The sequence below is a fragment of the Telopea speciosissima genome, chromosome 6, assembly GCF_018873765.1.
Source record: "Telopea speciosissima isolate NSW1024214 ecotype Mountain lineage chromosome 6, Tspe_v1, whole genome shotgun sequence".
Taxonomy (NCBI): Eukaryota; Viridiplantae; Streptophyta; class Magnoliopsida; order Proteales; family Proteaceae; genus Telopea; species Telopea speciosissima.
Window position 1 is genome coordinate 45,307,904 of NC_057921.1, and position 27,880 is coordinate 45,335,783.

The window sequence follows — 27,880 nt, forward strand, 5'->3', positions numbered from 1 at the left end:
TTTTTGTGGGATTGAATCGGTAAAAAAATAAGATTTGGCACAGTTTTGAAAAACACCAAAAAGGAATTTCGAAAAAATAGAAACATAAATTGAAAGCAAAAATGTGCACAATATAGACTCGATAATCACAAATCACCACCACCACCGTCACTGCCACCACTTCCACTATCATCATCACCACCACCATTATCGCCACCACCACCTGGACACTCCATCGCTACCTCCATTACCGCCACCACCACCGTCACCACCCCACCACCACATAATAGAAGAAATTCTTCTCTTATTATTATGCAATTTATACATGTTTTTTTTTTCCTTGGTGGTAGGAACAATTTTTTTCCAATTTTACCATATAACATTTATTGGTATAGAATTAATCTAAAACCGTAGAAACACAAGAAACATTTTTGACTCAAAAATAATATTTTGGAATAAAAACGTCGCCATACAAAGCCTTAAGTGAGTCAATTTTATAATTTTTTAAGAAATGATTAAACTTGCCAATTTGTCATGACTCTGGTAAAAATACTAAGTCTTATTTAACTTGGTCAATTTATGACTGAGTCTCATCATTTTTTACTTTGACTTTGTCTATACGACTCTTGACCAGATTTTCCAAAATTTTGACTTAGACTTGGATAATTTGGCCCAGCCAAAACCCGATTTTTTGACTATGTTTAATGGGAAAAGGAATGCTAACCGGTGCTAAGTATGGGCTTGTACCTGTGCCAAGACACAGCCCGATTTTAAAAAGACCGCCACACCCCTGGACCTTTCCACCTTTCCAAGGGGTGTGGTGGTCTTTTTGCTCCGGACTGTGTCTGGGCGCAGGTACACACCCACTGACCCACACACAGCTCCGGCCTCCGGTTTGCGTTCTTTCTCCAATGTATATATGTTTTCAGTTCATAAAGTTAAGCCGTTGTCACCAACGGTCTGTCCCACCAATCAAGCCATCGATAGACTTCGAGACTTTCCTTTCAATTATAACTGAAGACGACACGAACGACAGCAGTCTCCCTTTGTTTCAAATCCTTCAGTTCCAATGGCTTCTACGGTTTCAGATAAGAACAGAAATCTCTAATAAACTACTAGAAATTTCTAACTCTCTCTCTTCCTCTCTGCAATTCTCAATCATGGTGACAATTTTATCCAATCCGACTTCACTTCGTTTATCGTTCCCTTCTGTCTGTTCGATCTCGTCAACATGGAACTCGCACGCAAACTGTTTGATTGGTTCGACTTCTACGAAGAAGCTCTTGTTTCGGTCTCAGAGCAAAGGGAGTAAAGGGTTTCGTGCTGTTTCGGTTCCGAGACATGTAATTAGCTGTGGTCTTACGGAGATTAATGAGACACAATTCTCGGACGTGGTTCTGACCTCTGATGTTCCTGTTCTGGTCGAATTCGTGGCTGATTGGTGTGGACCGTGTCGGTTAATGTCCCCGGCGATTGAGTGGGTTTCACAGGTATGAGCCCTGCCTGGTTTCTTTTGTTATCTCAATCTATAATTGGATCGAATTTTGTGTTTGAAATGCCTATAGAATCAGAAACACAACAGGGAACTGTCTACTAGTTGAAACTTTCAAATGGAAACCATGCATAGTCTTAAGAAGTGATTAGCAGATGCACGCTTAAGTGGGTTAACATGTGAAAGTGAGAGGAAGTTCATTAATTAACTCTATTCTGTGAAATAAGATAAGGTAAAGTTCTAGCTGCATCTGCACTCAAATAAATAGAATTGGAGCTAGTTTACTTATATAAGTAGGTTGAGAGACCAAAGACATGTGGTAGATTTACTATTCAGCTATGTTTGTGTAATTCTGTGTTTAGACAGTGTTGGGCCTGTTGGAATTTACAATAGAAATAGAAATATTGAGAATCTGAACTTCATACGCTTTTTTTTTTTTTTGGCGGGGGGGGGGGGTTGGTTTGAATGAACTCCATATGGTTGAATTCTGGATATGCATTAATTGGGTTTTATAATGACTGCCAAAATTGGCCTAATAGTGAAGAGAAATAGAAGAGGTTTTCAAAGACAGTGACATGATAGTCATAGGACATAGTGTTAAATACAAACCTGGAGGTGGACTGGAAGAGGGTAGGTGATGCAGAATGATCACTAAATAGGGCTTATTTCTTTAGAAATAGGCCTAGGGTTGGGTTATATACATGTTGGGCCTTTGTTCCCAAGGGTTTTTTATGTATTAGGCCACTTTAATGAGCCTAAACTAGGGGCATATAGGTTGCATACGGGATTAGCCCAATACTTAGTTTATTTTCCTATTTTTAGATTGAACCGGTTTAGAATTGGTTGCATCCAATTGGTTCAATTGGTCTAATTTAAGTGAAGTGATCCTATTGGCTAAGAGGTTCTTATATCCTATTGGCTAGTAGGGAATCTTCTTTATTTTAAGTAGTTTAAGTTATTTTTAAGTCATTAGGACTCTATTTTGAGTCTATTTTAGTTTCCTAATCAGTTTAAGTTATCTAATAGGTTAGGGATTGGGTTAGGCCTTTCTTTTTTAGAGTAGAAGTCTATTTTTGAGTCTTTTATATAAGGTTGTAAGGGGGCAAAGCCTGGAGGACGAATTTGATTAATGAAAAAGCTTTTGCTTGTTGGCTGCCATTGTTGCTCTCCAAGAGTGTGTGCATCTTTGTGGGCTTATCAAGGTGGAAGGGTGGGTGGAATCCTGCGACTCCTTACGCCGTGACGGCTGGGAGGATCCCTATTTCGAAGGTGGTTTCATCCTTCAACAATCCAAGCTGCTGCCGGAGGAATCCAGTGTAAGTTTGGGTTTTAATTTTCTGTTTATCCTTTCTTCCCTTCCCCAATCAATTCCTTTTCTCTTCTGTCCTATTTTCATAAACCCTAGAAGACTCTAAACTCTGATTCAGATCTGCTCCTCCATTGGAATCTGATCAGATTTGGACCATAACTTCCCCTCATCACCATCTCCACTCGACCCTAGCTGCTGCCCATTCTGTCCATCCAAACCCTAAGATCCCTCTTCTCCATTGACCCTAAAAACCCTAATTTTCTGCTGGGACACATTCAGCCATCAGAAACCTTCCATATTGCAACCGAATCTTCCCCCTAGCCCCTCTAACAGTCGACCTTAACCCCTGCCCCTAAATCCTACTTTAAACCATAATTTTAGTTGTTTTTCCTCATTACAAAACCCGAAACCCTAACCCTAAATCTGCAGAATTTTGAAACCTAACCAAATCCAGATATTTTTATATCATAATGACCCTCTAAACCTGCAGATTAAAACCCTATAAACCCCATTCCCAAATTCCCATCCTAAACCCTAATTTTGCCCTAAAACAGCCCCTAATCAGCCCTAAACAGCAGGCTTACCCTAAGCTTGGTTCTACTTGGTTCCTAGTGGGATTAATTCCTATTCTAGGACTACATTAGTAGGTCAATCAATCTGATTGGAGCCCTGTTAAGATGATTTGACTCAATAAGATCAGCTGATAATCCACTTCCAAGATTTGTAATGACAGCAGTTATTATCATACCTAAAAAGCTGATAATATTATTTTGTTCCTCTTGCATGTTTGATAGACTTTATTTAGTTCTTTTTAACTAGTCAGTTGGAAAGAACACCCTAAACACAACTTTCTCTCTCTCTCAGAGAAAACTCTCTATCAACTTTTTTTCCGATTTTGCCTTTCCTGTTATTCTTCAAAATTATTAATCAGCTCATGTGAAACCTGAAAATGAGGGCTTTGATGAGTTCATTTTATAGTTGGCCAACAAACCAACTTGGTTTCTGGCAATTTACTCCCTCTCTCTTGACTAGTCTTCAGGCATTCTGTGTGATGGGGAATCTAACCAAGTTGGAAAGGACCTGATTCATGTGTTTGCAGTTTGATCTGCCAGTTTTCTTCCTGTTTGAGTTATTGGCTAAGGGCTATAGATGAACTCTTCTTACCTCCATGAATAATTTAAGAGACTTCCTGGTTTGATGTTTTACTGTGAATCATAGATTAGAGTTCCTCACTCTATTAGGCTTTAATGGCATGAACTATTTTTGTTCTGTATTTCTTCAAGTTGCAAGAGGGTGGACCTTGGTGCAATGGTAAGGTTGCTCCATTGTGACCAACTGGTCACGGGTTTGAGTCTCTGGAAACAGCCTCTCCGTGAAGCGGGGGTAAGGCTGCGTACATTATGACCCTCCTCAGACCCAGCAGTGGCGGGATCCTTGTGCACTGGGTACGCCCTTTTTTATTTCTTCAAGTTGCAGCATTGAACTCTTTTGATAAGTGGTAAATAGTTGAAATTCAGTGGGACTTCTGAATCTCATCAGTGACCTCTTTGTTGTAGAATTTTCTTTTTCTTGATAAATGGTAATGAAGTTTATTAATCAAAAAGTATAATGAGAGGATAAACAGCTCAACGGTATGACAACTGCGAAAGTTTATGAGAAAAAGGGAATATACCACAAGATTCTTGAAGAAGGGTCCTGTTAGTACTAAAATAAAAAAGGAAGGAAAATACTTGTAGAAAGGAAAATTGCTCCATAGTACATAGATCTCCTCTAAATACATCACTTTGCTTTGCGGTTGTTGTAGACCTGTGCTAATTAGCGGGCAGCTTATAGAACTGGATGTTGAGGATGCTAGGTAGCTTGGAATAGATGACCTCCACTAAAGCTCTCTGTGAAGACAATCAAACCACCACAATAACAAATCACCATCTGACACAATCTCTGAATCCCCATAGACGTGGAGAAGAGTGAGCGATAGAGGAGAAGTGGGGAAATTAGAATCATTTGTTACCCTACTCACGAGTCACGACCCATAATTACATAGTTAATTAAAAACCATGGAAAATATATAAATATTCACCGTTGTACTTAATAATAAAGTCTATATAACCAAAACTTCCTATCTAGTTGCTATACCAAATATGTCCCCCCAAGCTAGAGGATAAATAATGGGATCCTGATTCAGTCCTTGCAGCAGAATTAGAATCCCCAATAGACAGGTTTGCAGGGAGGTGAGAACACAACCAGAATTGAAAATTTTTAATGACTCTAAAACAGGGATTTCGAACTAGATCAATTCTTGGTCTGATAAACTTCAAATTTGGGTCAACGGAAGGGACCAACGAGTTCTAGTACTTCAAGAAATCTTAGGGATCTAAGGGTTAGATATAGAGTTATGAATGAAATTCAGCTGCAGCAGTAGAACATAAAATAGAAAAACTGTAGGGTTGGGAGAACTGCAAAACTGAAATCAGTTTAAGCACTGTTTGCCCCTTATGATCATCAACCAAACACCTTCAGGAATCCACCAAAACAACAGTCAACTATCAGCACAACTTAAGAACAAATAGGTGGATAAATTCAGAAAAAAAATTTGCGGAGGAAGGAGTATGAAAGAGATAAGAGAGATATGACCAACGATTTTCACCAAGGCCTAGATTAGCATCTCACCAGCCAAAGCAAGGCATTTCACCAAGCAACCCAGCATCGCACTAGGCTCCACTGCATCTCACATCTATAGGCATAAAACCAGAAATTTTTATTCAACTTTTTTTTTACATTTTCGCAAAATGTTTATAGGCAACCCTTTATAGAGTGGTTGGTAGGGTTCTGGACTCTCATAGGGAATTTCTCTTAGACTCTTTGACCATTTAATGAACTGCACATTTTCAAAGGACTTACACAACCATCAATGAACTGGCTTACATTTGTAAGAACTTACACAACCATCAATGAACTGACTTATTGATTGAAATAATTTCTTCTAGGACTTTAGATAGTATGTAACTAACTAGATAATGCTTCTCGAATTCTGCACACATGTATTAATTTACTTTTGACCCTTCTTTGACTAAGACTTGGACTGGATTAATTAGGACTGGATTTGGGTGAACCAGAAAACACCCATACCTGGTTGGTCTGGCCTGAACCAACTGAACCTGGTTCAATTAAACCATAATAGTTTCATTCAAGGAACTGTATGCTGAGGAGGGTGGGCCTTGGTGCAACGGTAAAGTTTGCTCCATTGTGACGAAGTGGTCATGGGTTCGAGTCTGGAAACAGCCTCTCTGCGAAAGCAGGGGTAAGGCTGCATACATTATGACCCTCCCCAGACCCCGCAGTGGTGGGAGCCTCGTGCATTGGGTATGCCCTAAGGAACTGTATGCTAAGATAGAGGCCTGGTTCCTCCCTTCTTGTGATGGTACTGCTTGGAGTAGAACTTGTCTAGATCATCTCTCCTTGGCTTGAAATTATCTTCATGGATCCATGTGCAATCATGTTGCGGACAACCCTTCCGCTTGATTAGGAAAGAGTGGTAACCGCCTCCTTGTCGTGCCTTAGTAAACTTGTTGTTGACGACTTCTTCAATCTCATCCTTATCCATTGAAGCAAACTGTGGCATCTATAGAGTATGCTCGGTATCACCCTCATCGGAATGATGAGCCACATCCATAGATCAACAACGTTAAGAATATTGCTAATGGACATGTCAAGTAGAAACTCAAGCATGTAGGCATTGAGTCCAATTTTCTTTAGTACCTTGAATGGACCCATCTTCCGAAGGTGCAACGTTGTGTTGATACCGAGTGTAAACCTCTCTGGAGAAATTTGTTCAATCGCCATGTCGACCGGTTGAAACCCAACGAATCAAGGGTGACAATCAGTTGCAGCCTTGTACCAATCATTGCTGATGGTAATGCGTCGGTGTACGTCAGTATGTACTTCAGTGATGTGCCATATAAACCTCTCCGGAGCAATCTGTACTATCACCATGTCGACCAACTGAAATCCAAGGCTTTTTCTTGTTTTCAATCATTTTACAATATGATTTGCCATGGGTTTAATGCCAAAGTCCAAGTCTTACGTAGTGACAATGGCGCTGAATACATTGACGGATCCTTCCTATAGTACCTTGATTCTCATGGCATTATTTCCTAAACTTCTTGTGTTTGGACCCCTGAACAAAATGGCATCCCAAAGCGGAAAAATTGCCACCTTCTCATTGTTACTAGGGCATTGATGTTTACCAATCATGTCCCTAAATTTTATTGTGGAGATGCGGTTCTTACTACTGCCTTTCTTATAAATTGGGTTCCTTCTAGTGTCCTCCACTTCAAAACTCTGGTTAGCCAGCTTTCGGATCCTTTCCTTGTTTCTTACCTTCCCCCCCAAGGTATTTGGTTGTGTTTGTTTTGTGCACAACTCTTCCCCTTCTCGTTCCAAGCTGGATCCTTGGGCAATTCCTTGTATCTTCTTAGTTTACTCCACCTCCCAAAAGGGGTACCGGTGCTATCATCCTCCCACTCAGAAGCTGTTTATTACCATGGATGTCACTTTTCATGAGACTGAACCCTATTATCAGTCACCTCTTCAGGGGGAGCATCAATTGGAGGAAGAGATTCCTTCTACGACACATCTTGTGATTGGTACTATTCGCCTTCAGGGGGGGGGAGAGGCCTATTCCAAGTAGCAAGGAGATCATCACTAACACTCGAAAGAAAGGCATCTTGCCTAGAAGCAGCTTGCTTAGTCTGGCCTTATTTTACCATCTCCATCTACGCCTCCTAAGATAGATCCGCCACAAGATGATAGTCCCCCTCCAGGTAATATTTCCTCTCCTTCTGATGCTGACCTTCCCATTGCTGTTAGGAAAGGTATCATTATGTACTGTTAACAAAACAGAATATGGAGAATGGCTTGAATGATCAATGTGATCACCAAGCATCTTTATTTATAGCTTTAAGAAGTGGGCAGAATTGCAAATTAACCCCTACATAACCGACTCTACTAGTTATAGAGAACAAACACAAAATACCCAAAATACCCTTTCGGGTGTTACATAACTCAACACTCCCCCTCAAGTTGGTGCATGGATATCACACATGCCCAACTTGACCAAACTAGGATGAAACATCTTTCCACTCATTCCTTTAGTGAAGATATCAGCTAGCTGATCACTTGACTTCACAAAAGGTATTCAAATCTATCCACTTTCTAACTTCCCTTTGATGAAGTGTTTGTCAATCTCCACATGCTTGGTACGGTTATACTGCACTGGATTGTGGCTGCTTTGTTGTCACAATACAACACCTTTGGAAGATGAACATAACTAGTAAGATCTTGGAGCAAACTCTGAAGCCACAATAACTCACAGATTCCTTGAGCCATGGCTCGAAACTTTGCTTCAACACTGGACCTTGCCACCACATTTTGTTTTTTACTACGGCATGTAACAAGATTTCCCCCAACAAACGTGCAATAACCTGAAGTAGATTTCCTATCGGGATTGCTACCCCAATCAGCATCTGTGTAGGCCTTAATACGAAGATGATCATGCTGAGACAAGAGAATCCCTTTTTTTTGGGGCTGACTTCAAGTAATGGAGAATACGAAGAACAGCAGCCATATGAACTAACTGACCAAACTTACTGCAAATGCAATGTCTGGTCTAGTGTGGGAGAGATAAATCAATTTTCCCACCAATCGTTGATAACACCCCTGATCAACAAGATCACCATCTTTCTCTTTCAGACGAGTATTAGCTTCCAGAGGAGTATCACAAGGATGACACCCTAACAATCCAATCTTTGAGAGTAAGTCCAGAACATACTTCCTTTGAGAGAGAAAAATGCCTTTGAAAGAATGAGAAACTTCAATCCCAAGGAAATACCTTAGCTGTCCTAGATCTTTTATTTCAAATTCTCATCCCAAGAAAAGCTTTCGATGAGAAACCTCATCAACATCATTACCAGTCACAACTATGTCATCGACATAGACTATAAGAAGAGTGATCTTTTCTCCACGACGCTTGATGAACAATGTGTGATCAACATTACTTTGTTTGTACCCTACAAAGATCATGGCTTTATGGAATCTACAAAACCAAGCCCTAGGGGACTGCTTCAGCCCATATAATGCCCGCTTCTGTTTGCAAACCTTCCCATGAGTCTTGTTAGAAGAAAAACCTGGAGGAATCTCCATATAAACTTTCTCTTCTAGCTCTCCATGAAGGAAGGCATTTTTTACATCCAATTGTTGCAAATCCCAGCCCAGATTGACAACTGTTGGGAAATTGGAGCATTTTGGAGTTGTGTTGTCATTGTTGGCAACGTTTCTAGACATTTTGATGATGCGGCAGTGGTTTTTGGTGAGTTGGAAGAGTTGAAATGGTCAAACAGGCTTCTACACAGTGTCAAGGGCAATTTGGTCATTTGGCAGGGTTATAGTGGCATCCAAGCATGGAGGATGTATATTGGCAGTATTTTGGGTCCCTAAAAAGTGTTTGGAAAAGGCTCGAAGCAGCAGGCGAAGGTTTCGTACATCAAAAGCTGCGATTTCATAGGATCACGCAGTGGGGTCCACTTTGAAGCTATTTTTGGAAGCCTTAATGGCTGAACTGGGCGAAGAAGTCTTCACAAGAATTTCAGTTCGTCGAGTCTTGGTTCCAACGCAATTTGTTTCACTTATTTTCGATGTCAAACGAAGAAGTTATGGAGTTTTTCGTGTCGTTGCGCGAAAACGGAACGAATCTGGAGAAGGACGCTTTCTCCATACTTAGCCAAATTTTTTGGCTTAAATTTAACGACCATTCTGTAGATAGTCGTTGCCCTTTGATTTGATAAAGTTTCAGAATCTGCACGAGGGTTTTGTTTTTTTGGTAAACTAATCTCCACGAGCGTTGGATCAACATCCAGTGCAAGATTCCTCTTGGATGTCGCGGATTGTTGCAAGATTCTTTTTAAAAAAGAAGGAAGAGAGAAATGAAATAAGGGATTTGATAGTGGAGTGTGACATCAGCATGACGTCACCTCCTATTTCTAACAAAGATGGCATTGTGAATTTCTCTGACATGTGTCCTCGTTACACATGGTTTTGTCATGAAAAATCTAGTTATTTACGATTCTGCCACTGGTTACCAGTTTTGGAGCATCCAACTTTGGAAGGCATATCTTGGCCTTCCGAAGTCCAAATGGGACGAAATTTTTTCTTTAAATTGGGTAATTTTTCGAGAGGAAGCTATTGGAAGGAGTTGCAGCATCGTTTGAGCACAGAAAGTCGACGATATCACTGTTTTATGCTCGATGACTCCATATTGAAGATGGTTTGAGCAATGGAGCATACACATACACGATTTCTATACGTCAGAGGCTTCATGATTGTTGGATTACTCTACAGGAGGTAATCCTCGATTGTAAATCCCTATTGTGAGTTTCTAGGTTGCATGTTTAGTTGAAAAAAAACCTAGTTTGATTGTAAGCCAATATTGGCCATTGTATTGGGGGATTTGGTTATGTTATTTGCAATTAATTATTGTAATTCTGTCAAGTGGGGGCTTGTATAGAGATTGGGGTAGTTGCCCTTGTTTGTGTGGTTGCACAAACTGAAGCAGGGATTGGGAGTTCCTGGGTGGTTGTAGCCGTCAAAATTTGAGTAGTGTATTGAAGGAATACGAAACCCTATACGGGTATTCCTCCGTGGACGTAGGGACTTTGGCCGAACCACGTATATTTGGTGTTCTGTCTCGCACTTATTTTCAACATATATTTGAAGTGTGTGTTGTGTAGAGTGGAGGGACACTGTCTAGTAGACCCAGCCACGTTGTGGTGTGTGGTGGACGTGTCTGTGTGTGATTGGTAATTACGGGACTGCCCTGGCCAATCTTGAATTGTAATTGAGAAAACATCACCAATGCGGTATCTGTTAGAGATTGGAAGAAAGTTTTTGGTGACCCTGATTCACCCCCCTCTCAGTATCAACCTGAGTTTATCAATTGGCATTAGAGCTAGGTTACCTTAGAGAGGAAATTTAACAGTTTCGGGTTCGATCTTTAGCTTGGTTGACAATGGCATCCAGTGAAGGAAGAAGCATGCATGGGAAAATTTCAATTTTTGATGGGTCAAATTACAATTTTTGGAAGATCAGAATGGAGGCTTACCTAAAGTCTCTGGGTTATAGAGTCTGGCTCGCAGTAAAGAATGGATACAATTCCCCCATTATAGACATTACAGAGGTAGCAGAGATGAAGAAGTGTGAAGACGATGCTAAGGCAGTAAATGCACTTTTAGGCTCTCTTGTGAGCAACGAGTTTGCTAGAGTGTTCGGTTGCACAACATCAAAGGAGATTTGGGACAAACTTAGAAGTGTCCATGAGGGAGATGAAAAAATTAGAGAGGCCAAGCTGCAACATCACAGGAGCTTATTTGAAAGTTTGAAGATGTCTGAGGGAGAGTCGGTAGAGCAGTTCATGAGCAGGGTTAATGAAATTATAAACTCCATCAGAGGATTAGGAGAAGAGATCAAGGATGCAGTTGTGGTTAAGAAGATTTTGAGATCTGTACCTGAATTTTAGAACCCCAAGGTATCCGCCATAGAAGAGTCAAAGAACTTAAACACCTTGAGTCCAGATGAATTGCATGGGATTTTAACTGCTTATGAGATGAGAATGGTCAAACCCAAGTCTACTGAGAAGGAAGTTGCCTTTAAAGCCATGAAGAAACTAAAAATCAAGGAAGATAGTGAAGATGAGGATTCTAATGATGAGTTAATAGCTTACTTGGCTAGAAAACTCAAAAGAGGTGGAGGCAAATACAAGGGAAAACTTCCCTTGAAGTGTTTTGACTATGGTGGAATTGGGCACTTTGCCTCATAAGTGTCCCAAGAAAGGCAAGGGTATAGACTCTGATGATGAAGATACAGACTAAGTTTAAGAAAGGGAAAAAGAAGTTCATCCCTAGAAAAGGGAATTTCAAGAAGAAAAGTCTCATCTCAAAGAAGTGCAAGTCTTCTTCAGACGGGTCTTCAGAAGATGATGATGATGAATCAGATGATGAGTCATTTGAGACTCTATTTATGACACTTGAAGCCAAGGTGCAACACAAGACTACTAAAGAGTCTGAAGAAGAGGAAGAACAGGAAGTTGAGTATGACCTGCAAGCAGAGTTGTATTCTACTTTAACTAATCTCAAGGGTGCCAAAAAGAAGATAAAAACCCTACAGAGTCAGCTTGTAGAGAAGGAGGAGCAGGTCAATCAATTAAACATTACTGTTGAAGAGATGACCAAGATCACTGATGAGCTAAGTATTAGTCTATCATCCAAAGTAGAGGAATGCACTGTCCTTGAAGAGAAGTTGAAGGTATTGAAGATTGAATTGGAAGAGATACAGAAGATGAATTTACAAGAAGAAATTACATCATCTCCTCTAGTTAACATTTTGAAATCCAAGGGTAAGGAAGTTGTGTCTCAACCAACTGGAGTGGACATTTCATCATCTATCAAGTCAAATGAAAATGTATTAGATGAGATCCTTAGCCTTCAAAGACCTTTACATTTGAAGACTGGCTTAGGATATGTGAAAGAAGGATCTTCTGGAGCAGTGAAGACCAAAGGCACAGGAACTGCAGGAAACCCGGTGAGATTTATTAAGGAGAAACAGAGGGGCTCACAGGTTAAAAAGGTTGCTAAGAAGACAGTTGACGAAGATGGGTTTACTTTAGTCAATTATCAGAAGGCAAGAGGTTCTTGCCAACGATATAGCTTCAGAGGGTACTGCTATGGGTGCAATAGCTATGGGCACAGAGTAACAGATTGTAAAAGACAATCCAAGCCTACAGAGTTCACAAGTTGGAACAGGTTTGCTCCCTTGGTAGAATAGAGGTTGGAGTGTTACAGATGTCACAAGATGGGACACATTGCCAGAAACTGCATGACTATACTTTCATCCCAGAGGCAGCCAAGAAGAAAACATAATGATAATTATCCACCCAAGCAAGGTCAGAAACAAAAGGCAAGAGAACCTATTACCGTAGCAGACAAGGCTTTATGGGTTGAGAAGAGACAGAAAGGGACTTGTGAATCATCGATTGTTCAGACAGCTTTCAAAGTACATAGTAGATCATCACCGTGGATTCTTGATAGTGGTTGCTCCACTCACATGACAGGAGACAAGGGAAGGTTTCTGAGTCTGGATTCAGTTGAGGGTGGTTTTGTCAGGTTTGAGTCTGGATTCAGTTGAGGGTGGTTCTGTCAGGTTTGGAAACAATGATGGGGCAAAGATAGAAGGTAGAGGCACAGTGAAGCTAGACACGGGAATTGTCAAGACAAACAATGTCCTATATGTTAGCGGTCTGAAGCACAACTTGCTCAGTGTGAGCCAGATTTGTGACAGTGGAAATGAAGTCTTGTTCATCAAGGAGGGTTGTGTGATCAAGAAGATAAAAAATGGAAAGACTGTGGCATGAGGAACAAGAACTACGGGCAATCTATATACCCTTTCAGAAGCACATGAAGATAGATGCATGTTGGGACGTGAAGATGAAAACTTGTTATGGCACAGGAGATTGGGACACATCAGCTTCAAGAATTTAGCCAAGTTGAGTAAGAAAAAGGTAGTCAGAGATCTACCCAAAATCAAGTCTCCAACAAACCATGTTTGTGCACCATGTCAGAAAGGAAAGCAGACTAGGGCCACATACAAGTCAAAGGAGCATCATACAAGTAAGCCTTTGGACTTGATCCATACGGATCTATGTGGATCCATGAGAACTGAAGCAATTGGAGGTGAAAGGTACTTCATTCTATTCATTGATGAATGTACAAGGATGAGTTGTGTTATGTTAAAACAGAGGCCTTAGAGTGTTTCAAGATTTTCAAGAATAGAGTGGAAAATGAAACAAGAAGTGCCTCAGATCTGACCAAGGCAGGGAGTTTACTCGGAATTTATTTTCCAATTTCTGTCATGAACATGGGATCAGGATTCAGCATTCTACAGCTCGTACCCCTCAACAAAATGGGGTAGTGGAAAGGAAGAACAGGACCGTTCAGGAAATGGCAAGGGCAATGTTGACTGAAAACAATTTTGCTAGGAGATTTTGGAAAGAAGCAGTTTTTTCTGCAGTACACAGCCAGAATAGGTGCCTGCTTAGACCAAATGAATCCAAGACGCCATACGAGCTATTGTATGGAAGGAGAGCCACAGTGAAATACCTTAGGGTATTTGGGTCTAGATGCTTCATCAAGAGAAAGGAAGATACTCTTGGAAAGTTCGACGATAGAGCGGACGAAGGAATTTTCTTGGGGTATTCTTAAAAAGCAAGGCCTACAGATGCTTCAATAAAAGATTGGGGAAGGTTGTAGAGAGTTCAGATGTAAGAGTTTATGAACAATTTTCCCACTCTAAACCAGTAGAGCTAGAAGAGCAAGCTTTTGAAGAGTTTGATGATGATACAGTTGTGGATGATGAAGTTGTGGAAGTTCAGAAGAATGATGATGATGCAGGTACACATATTCTTGACACTGAAACAGTGACAGAGAGAGATGGCAAACCTAAGGATACCGTAATACAAAAGAACCATGCTCCCCAACCAATCATTGGTGACCCAAGTGCTGGAATTCAAACAAGGAAAATAAAGAAGCCCAAGCAAATGTTTTCTTTGTTGTCACAAGTTGAGCCCAAGACAGTTGATGAGGCAAGTAGAGATGAGAATTGGGTCAAGGCAATTAATGAAGAACTGGACCAAATAGACAAGAACAGTACATGGGAGCTAGTCCCCAGACCGGCAGATAAGAACATCATCGGTACTAAGTGGGTCTTCAGAAACAAGTTGAATGAAGATGGCCAGGTGGTTAGAAACAAAGCCAGACTTGTGTGCAAGGGTTACGCTCAGGTAGAGGGGATAGACTTTGATGAGACATTTGCACCGGTAGCAAGATTGCAATCCATACGGATGTTCTTGGCGTTGGCAGTGTACAAGAGGTTCAAGGTTTATCAGATGGACGTAAAGTCAGCGTTCTTAAATGGCAATCTTGAAGAAGAGGTGTACATTGAGCAACCAGATGGCTTTCAGATTGGTGAGGATCCAAATATGGTTTGTAGATTGAAAAAGGCTCTCTATGGCTTGAAACAAGCTCCAAGAGCCTGGTACTCCAGACTTGACACCTACTTACATCAGTTGGGGCTGAGCAAAGGCATGGTTGATAGTAACCTATATGTTATGACAGAGTATAGTTGTCAACTGGTGGTAGTGGTTTATGTCGATGACATAATTTTTGGTAGACATGGTGATGAGGTATGTAAGCAATTTGCAGAGAGGATGAAGACCGAATTTGAGATGTCCATGTTAGGAGAGTTGTCCTACTTTTTGGGTTTGCAGGTGAACCAGAAGAAAAATGGCATTTTCATTTCACAGGTGAAATATGTAAAGGAGATGTTGAAAAACTTCAACATGGAAGACAGTAAACCGGTGGGTACCCCAATGGTTGTAGGATGCAAGCTGAGTTCGACAGATGAATCACCTTTGGTGGATCAGACTTTATACAGGTCAATGATAGGCAATCTACTGTATTTGACGGCATCGAGACCAGATATCTTGCAATCGGTTTGTTTAGTGGCCAGGTTTGAGGCAAATCCTAAGGAGACACACTTGTTGGCACTGAAACGAATTTTTAGGTACTTGAAAGGTACAATGGATTATTAATTATGGTGCCCAAGGACAGACCAGTTCACACTTACTGCGTTTTCAGATGCAGATTTGGCTGGCAGTATTGATGACAAAAAAAGCACTAGTGGCGGTGCTTTCTATTTGGGGAAAAGCTTGGTGGCATGGCATAGTAAGAAACAAGAATCTGTTTCATTGTCGACAGCAGAGGCCGAATATATAGCAGCAGCAGCCAGTTGCACTCAGGTTATATGGATGAAGAGGCAAATAGCTGATTTTGGCATTGAAAGTGATAAACCATTTGCTATTATGTGCGACAACATGAGCGCCATCAACATTTCAAAGAATCCTGTGTAACATTCCAGTACCAAACACATTGACATCAGGTATCATTTTTTGAAGGAGAAGGTCAGCACTAATGAGGTGAGACTTGAGTTTGTTCCTACTGAGGATCAGGTAGCCGACATATTCACCAAACCGCTCCCTAAGGAGACATTTGACGGGTTGCGAGAAAAACTTGGAATTTGCACTCCACAGGCACAGTAAGTGGGTACAGGTGCAGGGGGAGTGTGTGTATGGGCATAGGGGGAGATGCCATGCAGGAGGAGTCGCCCTTGTATTTGTTGTCAAAGGGGGCGAAGAATAAGAATCCATGTGTACAACTCTACAACTCAGAGTATGTCAGTGCCTTGCTATTTGGTGTTATATGGATGTGGGTTGCCAACAATTCCAAAGGGGGAGATTCTTGGGCAATTGGAGCATTTTGGAGTTGTGTTGTCATTGTTGGCAACGTTTCTAGACATTTTGATGATGCGGCAGTGGTTTTTGGTGAGTTGGAAGAGTTGAAATGGTCAAACAGGCTTCTACACAGTGTCAAGGGCAATTTGGTCATTTGGCAGGGTTATAATGGCATCCAAGCATGGAGGATGTATATTGGCAGTATTTTGGGTCCCTAAAAAGTGTTTGGAAAAGGCTCGAAGCAGCAGGCGAAGGTTTCGTACATCAAAAGCTGCGATTTCATAGGATCGCGCAGTGGGGTCCACTTTGAAGCTATTTTTGGAAGCCTTAATGGCAGAACGGGGCGAAGAAGTCTTTACAAGAATTTCAGTTCGTCGAGTCTTGGTTCCAACGCAATTTGTTTCACTTATTTTCGATGTCAGACGAAGAAGTTATGGAGTTTTTCGTGTCGTTGCGCGAAAACGGAGCGAATCTGGAGAAGGACGCTTTCTCCATACTTAGCCAAATATTTTGGCTTAAATTTAACGACCATTCTGTAGACAGTCGTTTCCCTTTAATTTGATAAAGTTCTAGAACCTCCATGAGCGTCGGATCAACATCTAGTGCAAGATTCCTCTTGGATGTCGCGGATTGATGCAAGATTCTTTTTAAAATAGAAGGAAGAGAGAAAGGAAATAAGGGATTTGGTAGTAGAGTGTGACATCAGCATGACGTCACCTCCTATTTCTAACGAAGATGGCATTGTGAATTTCTCTGACATGTGTCCTCGTTACACATGGTTTTGTCACGAAGAATCTAGTTATTTACGATTCTACCACTGGTTACCAGTTTTGGAGCATCCAACTTTGGAAGGCCATATCTTGGCCATCTGAAGTCCAAATGGGACGAAATTTTTTTCTGAAGTTGGGTAATTTTTCGAGAGGAAGCCATTAGAAGGAGTTGCAACATCGTTTGAGCACAGAAAGTCGACGATATCACTGTTTTATGCTCGATGACTCCGTATTGAAGATGGTTTGAGCAGTGGAGCGTACACAGACACGATTTCTATGCTTCAGAGGCTTCATGATTGTTGGATTACTCTACAAGAGGCAATCCTCGATTGTAAATCCCCATTGTGAGTTTCTAGGTTGCATGTTTAGTTGAAAAAAAACCTAGTTTGATTGTAAGCCAATATTGGCCATTGTGTTGGGGGATTTGGTTATGTTATTTGCAATTAATTATTGTAACTCTGTCAAGTGGGGGCTTGTACAGAGATTGGGGTAGTTGCCCTCGTTTGTGTGGTTGCACAAACTGAAGCAGGGATTGGGAGTTCCTGGGTGGTTGTAGTCATCAAAATTTTAGTGTATTGAGGGAATACGAAACCCTATATGGGTATTCCTTCATGGACGTAGGCACTCTGGCCGAACCACGTATATTTGGTGTTCTGTTTCGCACTTATTTTCAACATATATTTGAAGTGTGTGTTGTGCAGAGTGGAGGGACACTGTCTAGTAGACCCAGCCACGTTGTGGTGTGTGGTGGACATGTCTGTGTGTGATTGGTAATTACGGGACTGCTCAGCCAATCTTAAATTGTAATTGAGAAAACATCACCAGTGCGGTATCTATTAGAGATTGGAAAAAAGTTTTTGGTGACCCTGATTTACCCCCCCTCTCAGTTTCAACCTGAGTTTATCAACAACATATGATAATAGACCCCGAACAGTATTCAACTTTGCAACTGGGGCAAAAGTTTCCTGGTAGTCAATCCCATAGGTTTGAGTAAACCCCTTAGCCACAAGTCTGGCCTTGTATCTCTCGACTGACCCATCCACCTTCTGCTTGAACAAATACCTATTTACAGCCTACTGGTTTCTTACCTGGTGGAAGAAACCACTAGCTTCCACGTCTCACATTTTTCGATAAGGCTTTCATCTCTTCCATCATGGCTGCTTTCCACTTTGGATCTGCAATTGCCTCCTGCCACTTATGTGGAATAGAAATAAAGGAAAGACAAGATACAAATGTACGATAGGAAGAAGACAAAGAATCATACGAAGTAACGTTGGAGATGGGATGTTGGGTACAAGACTTAATGCCTTTACGAACAACAATAGGTAATTCAAGAGAAGGATCCTTACCAGATGGTGGAGCAGGCTCTGGATCAAGTTCTGACGATTGGAGAAAAGGTACAGTAGTGGTGGTAGTCTTAACTTACTCCTTATGCTTCTGGGTATAAACTTTATCAACAGGTATCTGACTTACAGGTCTACGATCCCCCTGAACAGGAACCAAACTAGATGTTGGAGTGGGGGCTGGAGGAGATGGCTCCCCTTGAATAGGAACCGGTAGTATAGCAGGCACATCTTCAAACACTGGATCATGCTCCCCTTGAAGAAGTGGTTGAGAATAATAAGCCAGGGATTCATGAAAGACAATGTCCATAGTAACCAGAGTGCGTCTAGTAGGAGGATGATAGCACTTGTATCCTTTTTGGGTAGCGGAATAACCTAAAAAAATACATCTAATGTTACGAGGGTCAAACTTGCCATGAGGATGATGGTTGCGAGCATAACAAACACAACCAAATATTTTGGGTGGCACCATAAAGGAAGAAGGACCTTGGAGGGTGTCAATAGGAGAACGACCATCAAGAACACGGGTAGGCATGTGGTTTATGAGGTAGGCAGCGATAAGGACAGCATCACTCCAGTACTGAGAAGGCACCTGGCGGGGAAACATAATAGCCCGAGCAACCTCCAAAAGATGTTGATTCTTTCATTCAGCCACGCCATTCTGGGCAGGACCGTAGGAGTGTCAACACAACTGGTTTGATGAAGAATCCCATTTTCAGCCAAATATGCTTGGAGCTGACCCTCCATGTACTCTCTACCATTGTCACTGTGCAGGTTTTTAAGGGTAGCATTGAATTGGGTTTGAACCATACGATGAAAGAGTCGAAAACAGTGAAAAACCTCACTCTTGTGTTGCATCATGTACACTCAAGTAGTACGAGTATAACAGTCTATAAAAGAGACAAACCTTTTATGACTAGAAATAGAAGCATGACGGGCAGGGCCCCACACATCAGTATGAACTAAAGCAAAAGGGGAAACACTTCTTTTATTTAAAAGAGAATAACTGGAATGACTCTGTTTGGCCAAAACACAGGCCTCACATAAAAACTCTCTCTCAATCTTGAGCTTTCTTCAAACCCTTAAATATGTTCTTGATGCACTGCACTAAATCTTCATTTGAATGCTTGAAACAACAATGGAGCATAGAAGATTTTGGGATTCTTGGGTTACACATCAATGGAGCTTCCTCTCCTCATAAATCACTCCTCTCAAGGTCAAAGATATCTCCCATCCTCTTTCTCTTGAAGCCCTCCCTTATATGATCCCCAATCAAAAGAGCCACGCAGAGCCTAAAAAACATGTTTCTAGGCGGAGCCGGTCGACCTCCATGAGCAGCCGGTTGACCGCTTGAAGTTAGCTCTCGGCCAAAATGGATCTGGTTCCAATAGGCCAGCCGGTTACATGATCCGGCAGCCCGACCTCTGGTCACTAAAATGGCCATGTCTCTCTAATATTAGCTCCAATTGACCTGATTCTTTTCCCACATGAAAGCTAACTTAATGGGATACAACTTTTATGTGTTTAGCAACAACCCAGAACCATTGCACGGGTCCCAAAACGGAGCTTGAATCTGATGCATGTGCAGAAACTGCTTCCTGAAACACACTTGTCATGCCTGAAGAACAAGTTATAACTTCCCACTCCCTTATCAGATTGATCTAATTCAAATTTTCTTGGAAAGCTAACTCAGAGATCTTTATTTCCCAAGTATATAACAGCTCAAAAAATCATTAAAGTTATTGTATGTGCAGAAAACAGAATCTGGGCAACACAGGCAATGCCCACTGTTTGAGCCCAATCTCCCACACCAAGTATCTGATCACAGTGAATACAAATCCTGTTGATAGTAGACATGAATGTATTCAAGTTCCATGTTGATCACTTTGAGATCCTCTCAATGTATGATGAAGCTTGATCAGATTCTCTGCTGTTCATTGTCCAAACATACAACTGTGCACTGCCTATGGATGTCAAGCTTAACCATTCAAGCACATCTCTTTTCAGCCCATCTACAACTGATCTACTCTATCAGTAATTTTAGTCCATTCTCTTTCAGTTCACATGCCACATCATCAATATGCCTATCAGCCTCTCCGCTCATCTGGATCACACACATTGCAATACTATGAACGACACATTCTCACAGCTCCTCCTGCTCAGCTGACTCAGTGTGTTGATAATAATGGCAATAACACCTGCTGATGTGCCCAAAAATATACTCCTTTGGAATTGTTGTCAATACATGATGAGCAATTTATCAATTGCGTCAACTCCAATTGCTCATAGCTTTCTCTCCCTTGACAGCAATACCAAAGGCTCAAGTGAACTCCCTCTGAGTTCATATGGGAGCTAGGCTCTGACATCTCAAAAATCCCCCTACAGCATATATCTTCTCATTTCATTCTCTCCCCTTTGGTATATCTCTCCACTGCCCAGGCATCTCTTCTTTTGAGGTATTTCTCCCCCTTTCTGGTATATATGATAACTCATTCTTTCGCATCAGTACCAAATAGCACTTCAAGTGACTCCTCATGAGTCCACTGGGAGCAAAAATATAACAGTGACAACTGCTCCCCCTATCATATACACCTTGGCACACTTCAGTGCTTGAGATATTATCCATACCCAACTTGGGTAATGACTGGATAGTGATGAATATTGCATGCAACTTTGTGCTCTTCTCTCTACACATGCTCTGACTAACTGCCTTAGGCCTCTGCCTGTACTTCTGCTGTGATTACCCTTCAGTTGTCTTCTTGTCCTTTATGACCTCATTCTGCTGCTTCCTCTGCCTCTGTCCCGCCATGCACACTGTAGTCTACTCCATTGCCCTGCCAATTAATGTACTAGCTTTCCTGAAGTCTGCCTGTACTACCAGTGCATTGACATCTGCTGTTGATCTGTCCTTTTCTTTCCAGACTCTGTTTGCTGCTGTTTTGGTCTTCTGCTTGGGTTGCTTAACTGGTGCTTGCGAATTTTGCTTTACTTTTTCTCTCCTCACACTGTACATTGCAGCCTGAGACTTCTTTTTGGGCTGCTTTTTCTTGGACTGTCCCTCAACTTGCCTTTTAGAACCCTTTCTTGACTGCTTGGTTTTATAAGGCTGACTTCTTTTCTCCTGAGGGTGGCTGGGTAGAAATACTGTTCTACAGTCCCTAGCAATATGCCCAAGTCGTGGCATTTAAAGCATTCAACAGGCTTCATCAGAGGTGAGAAGTAACTTTTTCCCTCAAATGTCTCTTTCTCTGACTAGCCATATGATGCTGCCTTCTACTGCTTCACCCATGCTGCCTATATAGAGTCAGTCTCCTACAGTCTCTGGCAATGTATCCATGTTTGTGATAAACATAGCATTTCATCGGTTGTCCCATTGAGGTGATAAGGGACTTCTCCTTCCATAATCCCTTGTATGCACATTGTACTTGCACTCAAAGCTTCCGTGCATATACCCATTGCACCTGTAGCAATACCCATGGAAAAATGATTGAATTATTAGGTTCTGTCTGTGCCACATGTGTGGTGATCTGTGCCAAGTGGTGGGAACCATCTGCTTAGGTCTCTGGTGGGTGGACTTGCTGAACTTACCATGCTCAACTGGTCTCTGTTTGGCATTGCCTCTGAACTGTACCTGGTGTGCTGGTCTCTGCTCTTTCTATCTTTATAACTCACTGTCATATCTGTCACACTAGGTCTCTCTTCAAGTACATGAAGACTATACAACTCGTGATTTAGTTCAGACAGTTGCAATATCAGGATTGTGATATCATCTTCCAACTGGCAATAGTCCTCTCCCTTCTTGCTGAATTGAGCTTCAAGTTCTTCTACAACATGGAGCTCAGTTCTCTCATCTGTCACGCGTGAGGTGCTAGGCTTTTTCTAACTCTTATCAGCTTTGCTCTCAAGGCTGTAATTTCTTCTTTATGGCTACTGCAACTCTCAACACTTAAAGTGAGTTGTTCTTCAAGATCTTTAATGATTTTCTTGGACTCTTCTACTTACAATCTCAAGCTCGTGCTCTCTTCTTCAGGTTTGCGGCATTTCTCATTCTTTAAAATGAGCTGGGCTTCTAGTGCTTCTACAATTGACTCACTTCTTTCTGCTTCCAAATGGGGACTGTTTGACTCCTCCAACTTTGACAACTGAGATCTCAACACAGTGACTTGTTCTTCAAACTTGCTGAACTTCTCATCTTTTCTGATGACTTGAGCTTCTAATTCTTAAATGCTGAACTTAGATTCTTTTGCTTGTGCTTCCAAACTCAAGATGATCTCATAATGCTTACTGCTGCTTGGATGCACCTGGGGAGATGTGCTTGTCTCAAAAGCCTGAGCAGCTGATTCTTATCTCTTCAACTCTTCTTGTTGAAACCCTGCCACTTTTGCCTTCAATATAACTATCTCCTTTTCAAATTCATCAAAGCCACTGTGCGTAAGAGATTTCTCATCCAGTTGAGCTTCAAAACTATGACTTCTTTCGTAAGATTTTGCACATTTCATCTCTTATGATGAATTGGGCTTTTAGTTCTTCAATGATGACTTGGTACTCATTACAGCTGAGCTTTCAAAGCCGTGTTTTCCCTCTCAAGTCTATAACACTTCGTGATTTTTGAAGTAAGCTGTCTCTCAAGATAGTCTGCAAACTTTTCGCCCTATTCAACTTGCCCTTGAGGTCCAATATAAATTCTTCTCTTCTTGCGCACCTCAGTTCAGCAAGAGCTCCAATTAACTCTTCTTCCAGGTCAATTTCTGCTTCCACATCATCATCAGACTCATTATGAGATCTATCTACCACCTGTTCATCCTCTTTATTAGTGACCATGGCTGATCGATCATTTCTTCCATCTTCAAACCCCCTGGTAGAGCACTCATCTAAGGGCCTGATGCGTGCCTGTGATGTGGGTATCATATATGTTGACTGCCTAATCTTGATGCTTGACTCATTTTCATACAGACTCTGCACTCTGTCCCACATTGCCTTTGTAGTCTTGCATCCGCTAATTTTCATACTCACGCTGTCAACTAATGCACTTAAAATTATCTTCCTGCCTTGGAGTCGAGCTTGAATTTCTTCTTTGAGCCTTTGCAACCATTGGCAACAACCAGCCAAATGTCATGTCCCAAAGCCTTCAAATAAGTCTCCATTCTTATTCTCCAAAACATGATGTTGGACCCATTGATAATAGGAGCATTGCTGCATAGGAATTCTTCAACTGATGCCATCTTCAAACCAACTGGATCACTTTGAACTGTTTAGCTATCTGCAGAGCCTTGTTGGTCCCAAAGCGTCACCGGGAGAGGGGGGGGGGGGGGAGGTTGAATCAATGACTCTCATAAACTTGACCCTACTTGTTCATTCTTCAACTTACTAGTTGGCGTCACAATCACTCAACCACGCAGGTGTACCCACTTACACAAACACACAGACAACTTGCAGCAAACTTTTACGGCTATCATCAGCCATACATCACACAAGTCCCATCCTCCACAAACCATCCTGCAGAAAACAATATAGCAATGCAAATAAAGGCACACATCAGAGGAGACATGATCTTTACGTGGTTTGGCAATGTGCCTACATCACGGAGCAATGCCCTAATAGGGCTCTGTATGTTGCTGAATACTCGATCACTATTCTGATTGCTACAATGACCAAGGAGCCACAACCCCTTTTTACACAGCAACAACTGTGAAGGTGCAACCACACCTGGCTTTAGGCAGCCACAACTATGAAGGAGCTATAACCCCTCTCTGTCCAGCGTCCTACTGGACACCCAGAAAACAAATAGCAAATGGGCTTATATGATTTGCCCCAGTTACAAGCTCAATACATATGCAATTCCCTCCCAATACAATACAAATACTGACTCACAAAATTTCGCAAACACCTAGCCTAGAGTTAGATGCAAAACAAATGGGGATTTGATAAACTGGTTACCTATGCCGTTGGGTAGCCTTCGGAGATGATGTAGATCGGACGTCTCCAACCAATGATGATCTCCTCTTCCTTCCTTATCCTTTCTCTTCCCACAAACCCTAGTTTTGTTCTCTTCTCAAAATTTTCTCTCAAACCCAAACCCTTAATTAAGCTTGTTATTCTTGAAGATTCTTTCCAATGGTGCAAGATCGATGAGCGGCTTAAAGGTAGTCTTCTAGGGTTTCTCTGGGGGGCTCTCTCAATCTTGAGCTTTCTTCAAACCCTTGAATATGTTCTTGAATGCACTTCACCAAATCTTCATTTGAATGCTAGATCAACAATGGAGTATAGAAGATTTTGGGATTCTTGGTTACACAGCAATGGAGCTTCCTCTCAAGCTCAAGGAGATCTCCCATCCTCTTTCTCTTGAAGCCCTAGGTCCCTTATATAACCCCACGAGCATCCGGTTGACTGCTTGAAGTTAGCTCTTGGCCAAAATGGATCTGGTTCTAACCAACCAGCTGATTACATGATCTGGCAACCCAAACTCTGCTCACTAAAATGGCCATCTCTCTCTTTCTCTCTCATATTAGCTCTGATGGACCTAATTCTTTTTCCACATGAAAGCTAACTCAATGGAATACAACTTTTATGTTTTCAGCAACAATCCTGAACCATTGCATGGGTCCCAAAATGGAGCTTAAATCGGATGCATTTACTGAAACTGCTTCCTGAAACACACGTGCCTTGCCTGAAGTACAAGTCATAACGTCCCACTCCGATATCAGATTGATACAACTACAACAACACACTCAGCCTTATCCCAACTTAATGGGGTTGGCTACATGGATCCAAAAAAAAACAAAGTAGGAAAAACTGAGGTCTAAATGAAAAAGGGGAATGAAGAGATGGGGAAAAGAGGGATGGGAAATGAGATGAGAAATGAAAAATGAAAAATGAAAAATGACAAATGCAATATGAAAAAAAAAAAAAGATGAAAGGGAAATGAAAGATGAATGTAAGAGGAAAGAGGCACAGCCCAGCAAGTCATCTAAGTCTCAGCTAAATGGGGTCTGCTACATGGATCCTTGCCCTCCAATAGGCTCTATCCGGGGTCATACATGGTACAAGACCTAGACTATGCATGTCCTTTCTCACAATTTCTTTGATATAAGATTGATCTGATTCAAATTTTATTGGAAAGCTAACTCGGAGATCTTCATTTCCTATGTTTAAGCTCTCCTACGTATTCTAACTAAAGGATAGCTCAAGAAATCAGTGAAGTAACTGTATGTGCAGAAAACAGAATCTGGGCAACAAAGGCAATGCTCACTATTTGAGCCAAATCTCCCACACCAACCGATCAAAGTGAATCAAAATCCTGTTGATAGTTGACAAGAATGTATTCAAGTTCCACCTCTCAGTGTATGATGAAGCTTGATCAGATTCTTTGCTGTTCATTGCCAAACATACAACTGTGCAGTGCCTATGGATGTCAAGCTTAACCATGCAAGCCCATCTAAAACTGATCTACTCTATCAGTCAAATTAGCTCATGTTCTTTCAGCTCACATGCCACATCATCAATATGCTTGTCAGCCTCTCTGCTATAACATTTGCTCGCACACACTGCAGTATCATGAATTGCACATCCTCACAGCTCCTCCTGCTCAGCTGACACAATGTGTTGACAAAAATGACATTTACACCTGCTGGTGCCCCTTACACAACGATATTCTCTTACCTTCTTCTAAGTATGGAGGTAGACTTGCCAACCCCCTTGGATTTCTTACCAAAATATTAGCAATCTTTCCAACCGTACTAAGATCAGATGTATTAAGACAAAATCTCCCCGTCAATGGGAAAGAGATTTCATTGTGATCCATTGGTAAAAAAACTGATTCCAACCTAATCACTAGACTATCACATGTTTTTCTTTTTGGGTCCAAATCTTCTTATTGATCAATACTCCATCTCTTATGTATCTTGTTGGTCAAGCTTTACTCAAAATAAGGTCCTTTGACAGTTGACAAGTGGTCTTGTCATATTTCTTGTCTATATCAATCAACCAAGAATCAGTCTAATACAGATCTGGGAATTGGAATATTTTATTCCCTATGGCCATTTAACAATCTAGTCCACATTGGATCCTATCCGAACTCATTCCATTGACAAATGATACATACCAAATCAGAATCTTTATTTCTTTTGCCGGGGTTTTCTTCAAGATTCCAATCCAAGTCCTTCTATTCAATCCCATCCATCATGATTTTGTCTGTTTGATCAGACACGCATATTATGGTATAAACAACATGATGGCCATTTTGACCATTGATTCAATTATTTTGGAACTATATCTGGTGCATATTCTGAAGTGCTGATATTTCATTGTTAAAAGAAATTAATTGGCAGCCTCTGGGGCTTCTCTTCCTCTATTTTTGTGAATTTTTAGTATATTCTATGGAGTTTGAAAAATAGGTTTGAGAATGGTGCATGCCAGAGAAAACAAGGTCTCCATGTTAGAAGACATTTTGCGAAACTATTGTACTTTGGAAGTGTTTATTATCGATGAATGAGCTGGGATAGGTCAAAACTCACTGTCAAGTTTGCTATACCATAGTATTTGAGTTTTGTGGCACCAGAGGAAAATAAATAAACTGTTGACCAGAACTTTCAAGTCCTGGGGTCTCAGTAGGAAGATCTTATTAGAAATTTATCCTGATATGATCTATTATTAGTGCACCGTTGCAGATGCTTGCAAATCTGTCTTCATTTGTGAAGAACCATGAGGCACGGTGTGGAAAACATTCCTTTCCCATGAGTTGACAGGACTGTTGTAGCATTAAAAGGCTCCTTTCTCTACCTGGTGGATGGCATCTCTTATGGGATGTTAGCATCCTTAGGGCCTTATTTATGCAAGCCTAAATAGCCTGAACAAAAGAGATAAAACTTAATGACAAGGGTATGATGCAATTAAATCATGTCCCAAGTTTGCTTTCCAATTGGTGGGAAAGTTGTCGTCTGACCTTCACTGGAATACTTTTTCTTAGGCTTAGTCTGAAAAAATGGCTGTAGTGGATGAATTATCATAACTGGGATAATGTGATTAATGCAAAATATCTCCATTGCTCAGCAGCTCTAGTCCATTTGCGCCCGTCATTGGTTGACCAGAAGATGTAAAATTATATGGTTTCCAGCCTATGAGGAAATATGGAAAGAACAAGAAATAGCTACTCCTTTGTTTCTGTATTTTCCCAAATGTCTTTTATTTTCTGAAATGGTCTTGTACAATATTCTCAGGAATACAACGACAAATTACGGGTTGTAAAGATCAACCATGATTTGAATCCTCGACTGATTGAAGAGTACAAAGTTTATGGATTGCCGACACTGATTCTATTCAAGAATGGACTGGAAGTCCCGGAGAGCCGGTGGGAAGGTGCAATGACAAAGGTGAAGATAAAAGAGTACATTGATGCTCTTCTGGAGTCAGTATCAGTCACATAGTTATCTCTGCAAGTTAGATCTCCTACCTTAACTAAAGTTCCATAAAGAGATGTGATCCCAAAATTCCATTTGTTTATTGTAAGCTATTGTGACCTATTTGACATGAGCTTTATGTAACAAACTCTTAGCTCTCCTGGAACTGTTATAAAACTTCTTTCAGTCATTCACAGCT

The 27,880-nt window shown here is 41.2% G+C and overlaps 1 protein-coding gene across 1 annotated transcript; it reads left to right on the forward strand.

The window, feature by feature from the left end:
• The first annotated feature begins 1,018 nt into the window (after positions 1-1,018).
• On the forward strand, positions 1,019-27,784 carry LOC122666112 (thioredoxin X, chloroplastic). The gene is made up of 2 exons (XM_043862223.1): positions 1,019-1,469; positions 27,502-27,784. Exons 1-2 carry the CDS (start codon positions 1,140-1,142, stop codon positions 27,706-27,708), a joined length of 537 nt encoding a protein of 178 aa, XP_043718158.1. The 5' UTR covers positions 1,019-1,139; the 3' UTR covers positions 27,709-27,784.
• Positions 27,785-27,880: the final 96 nt, after the last annotated feature.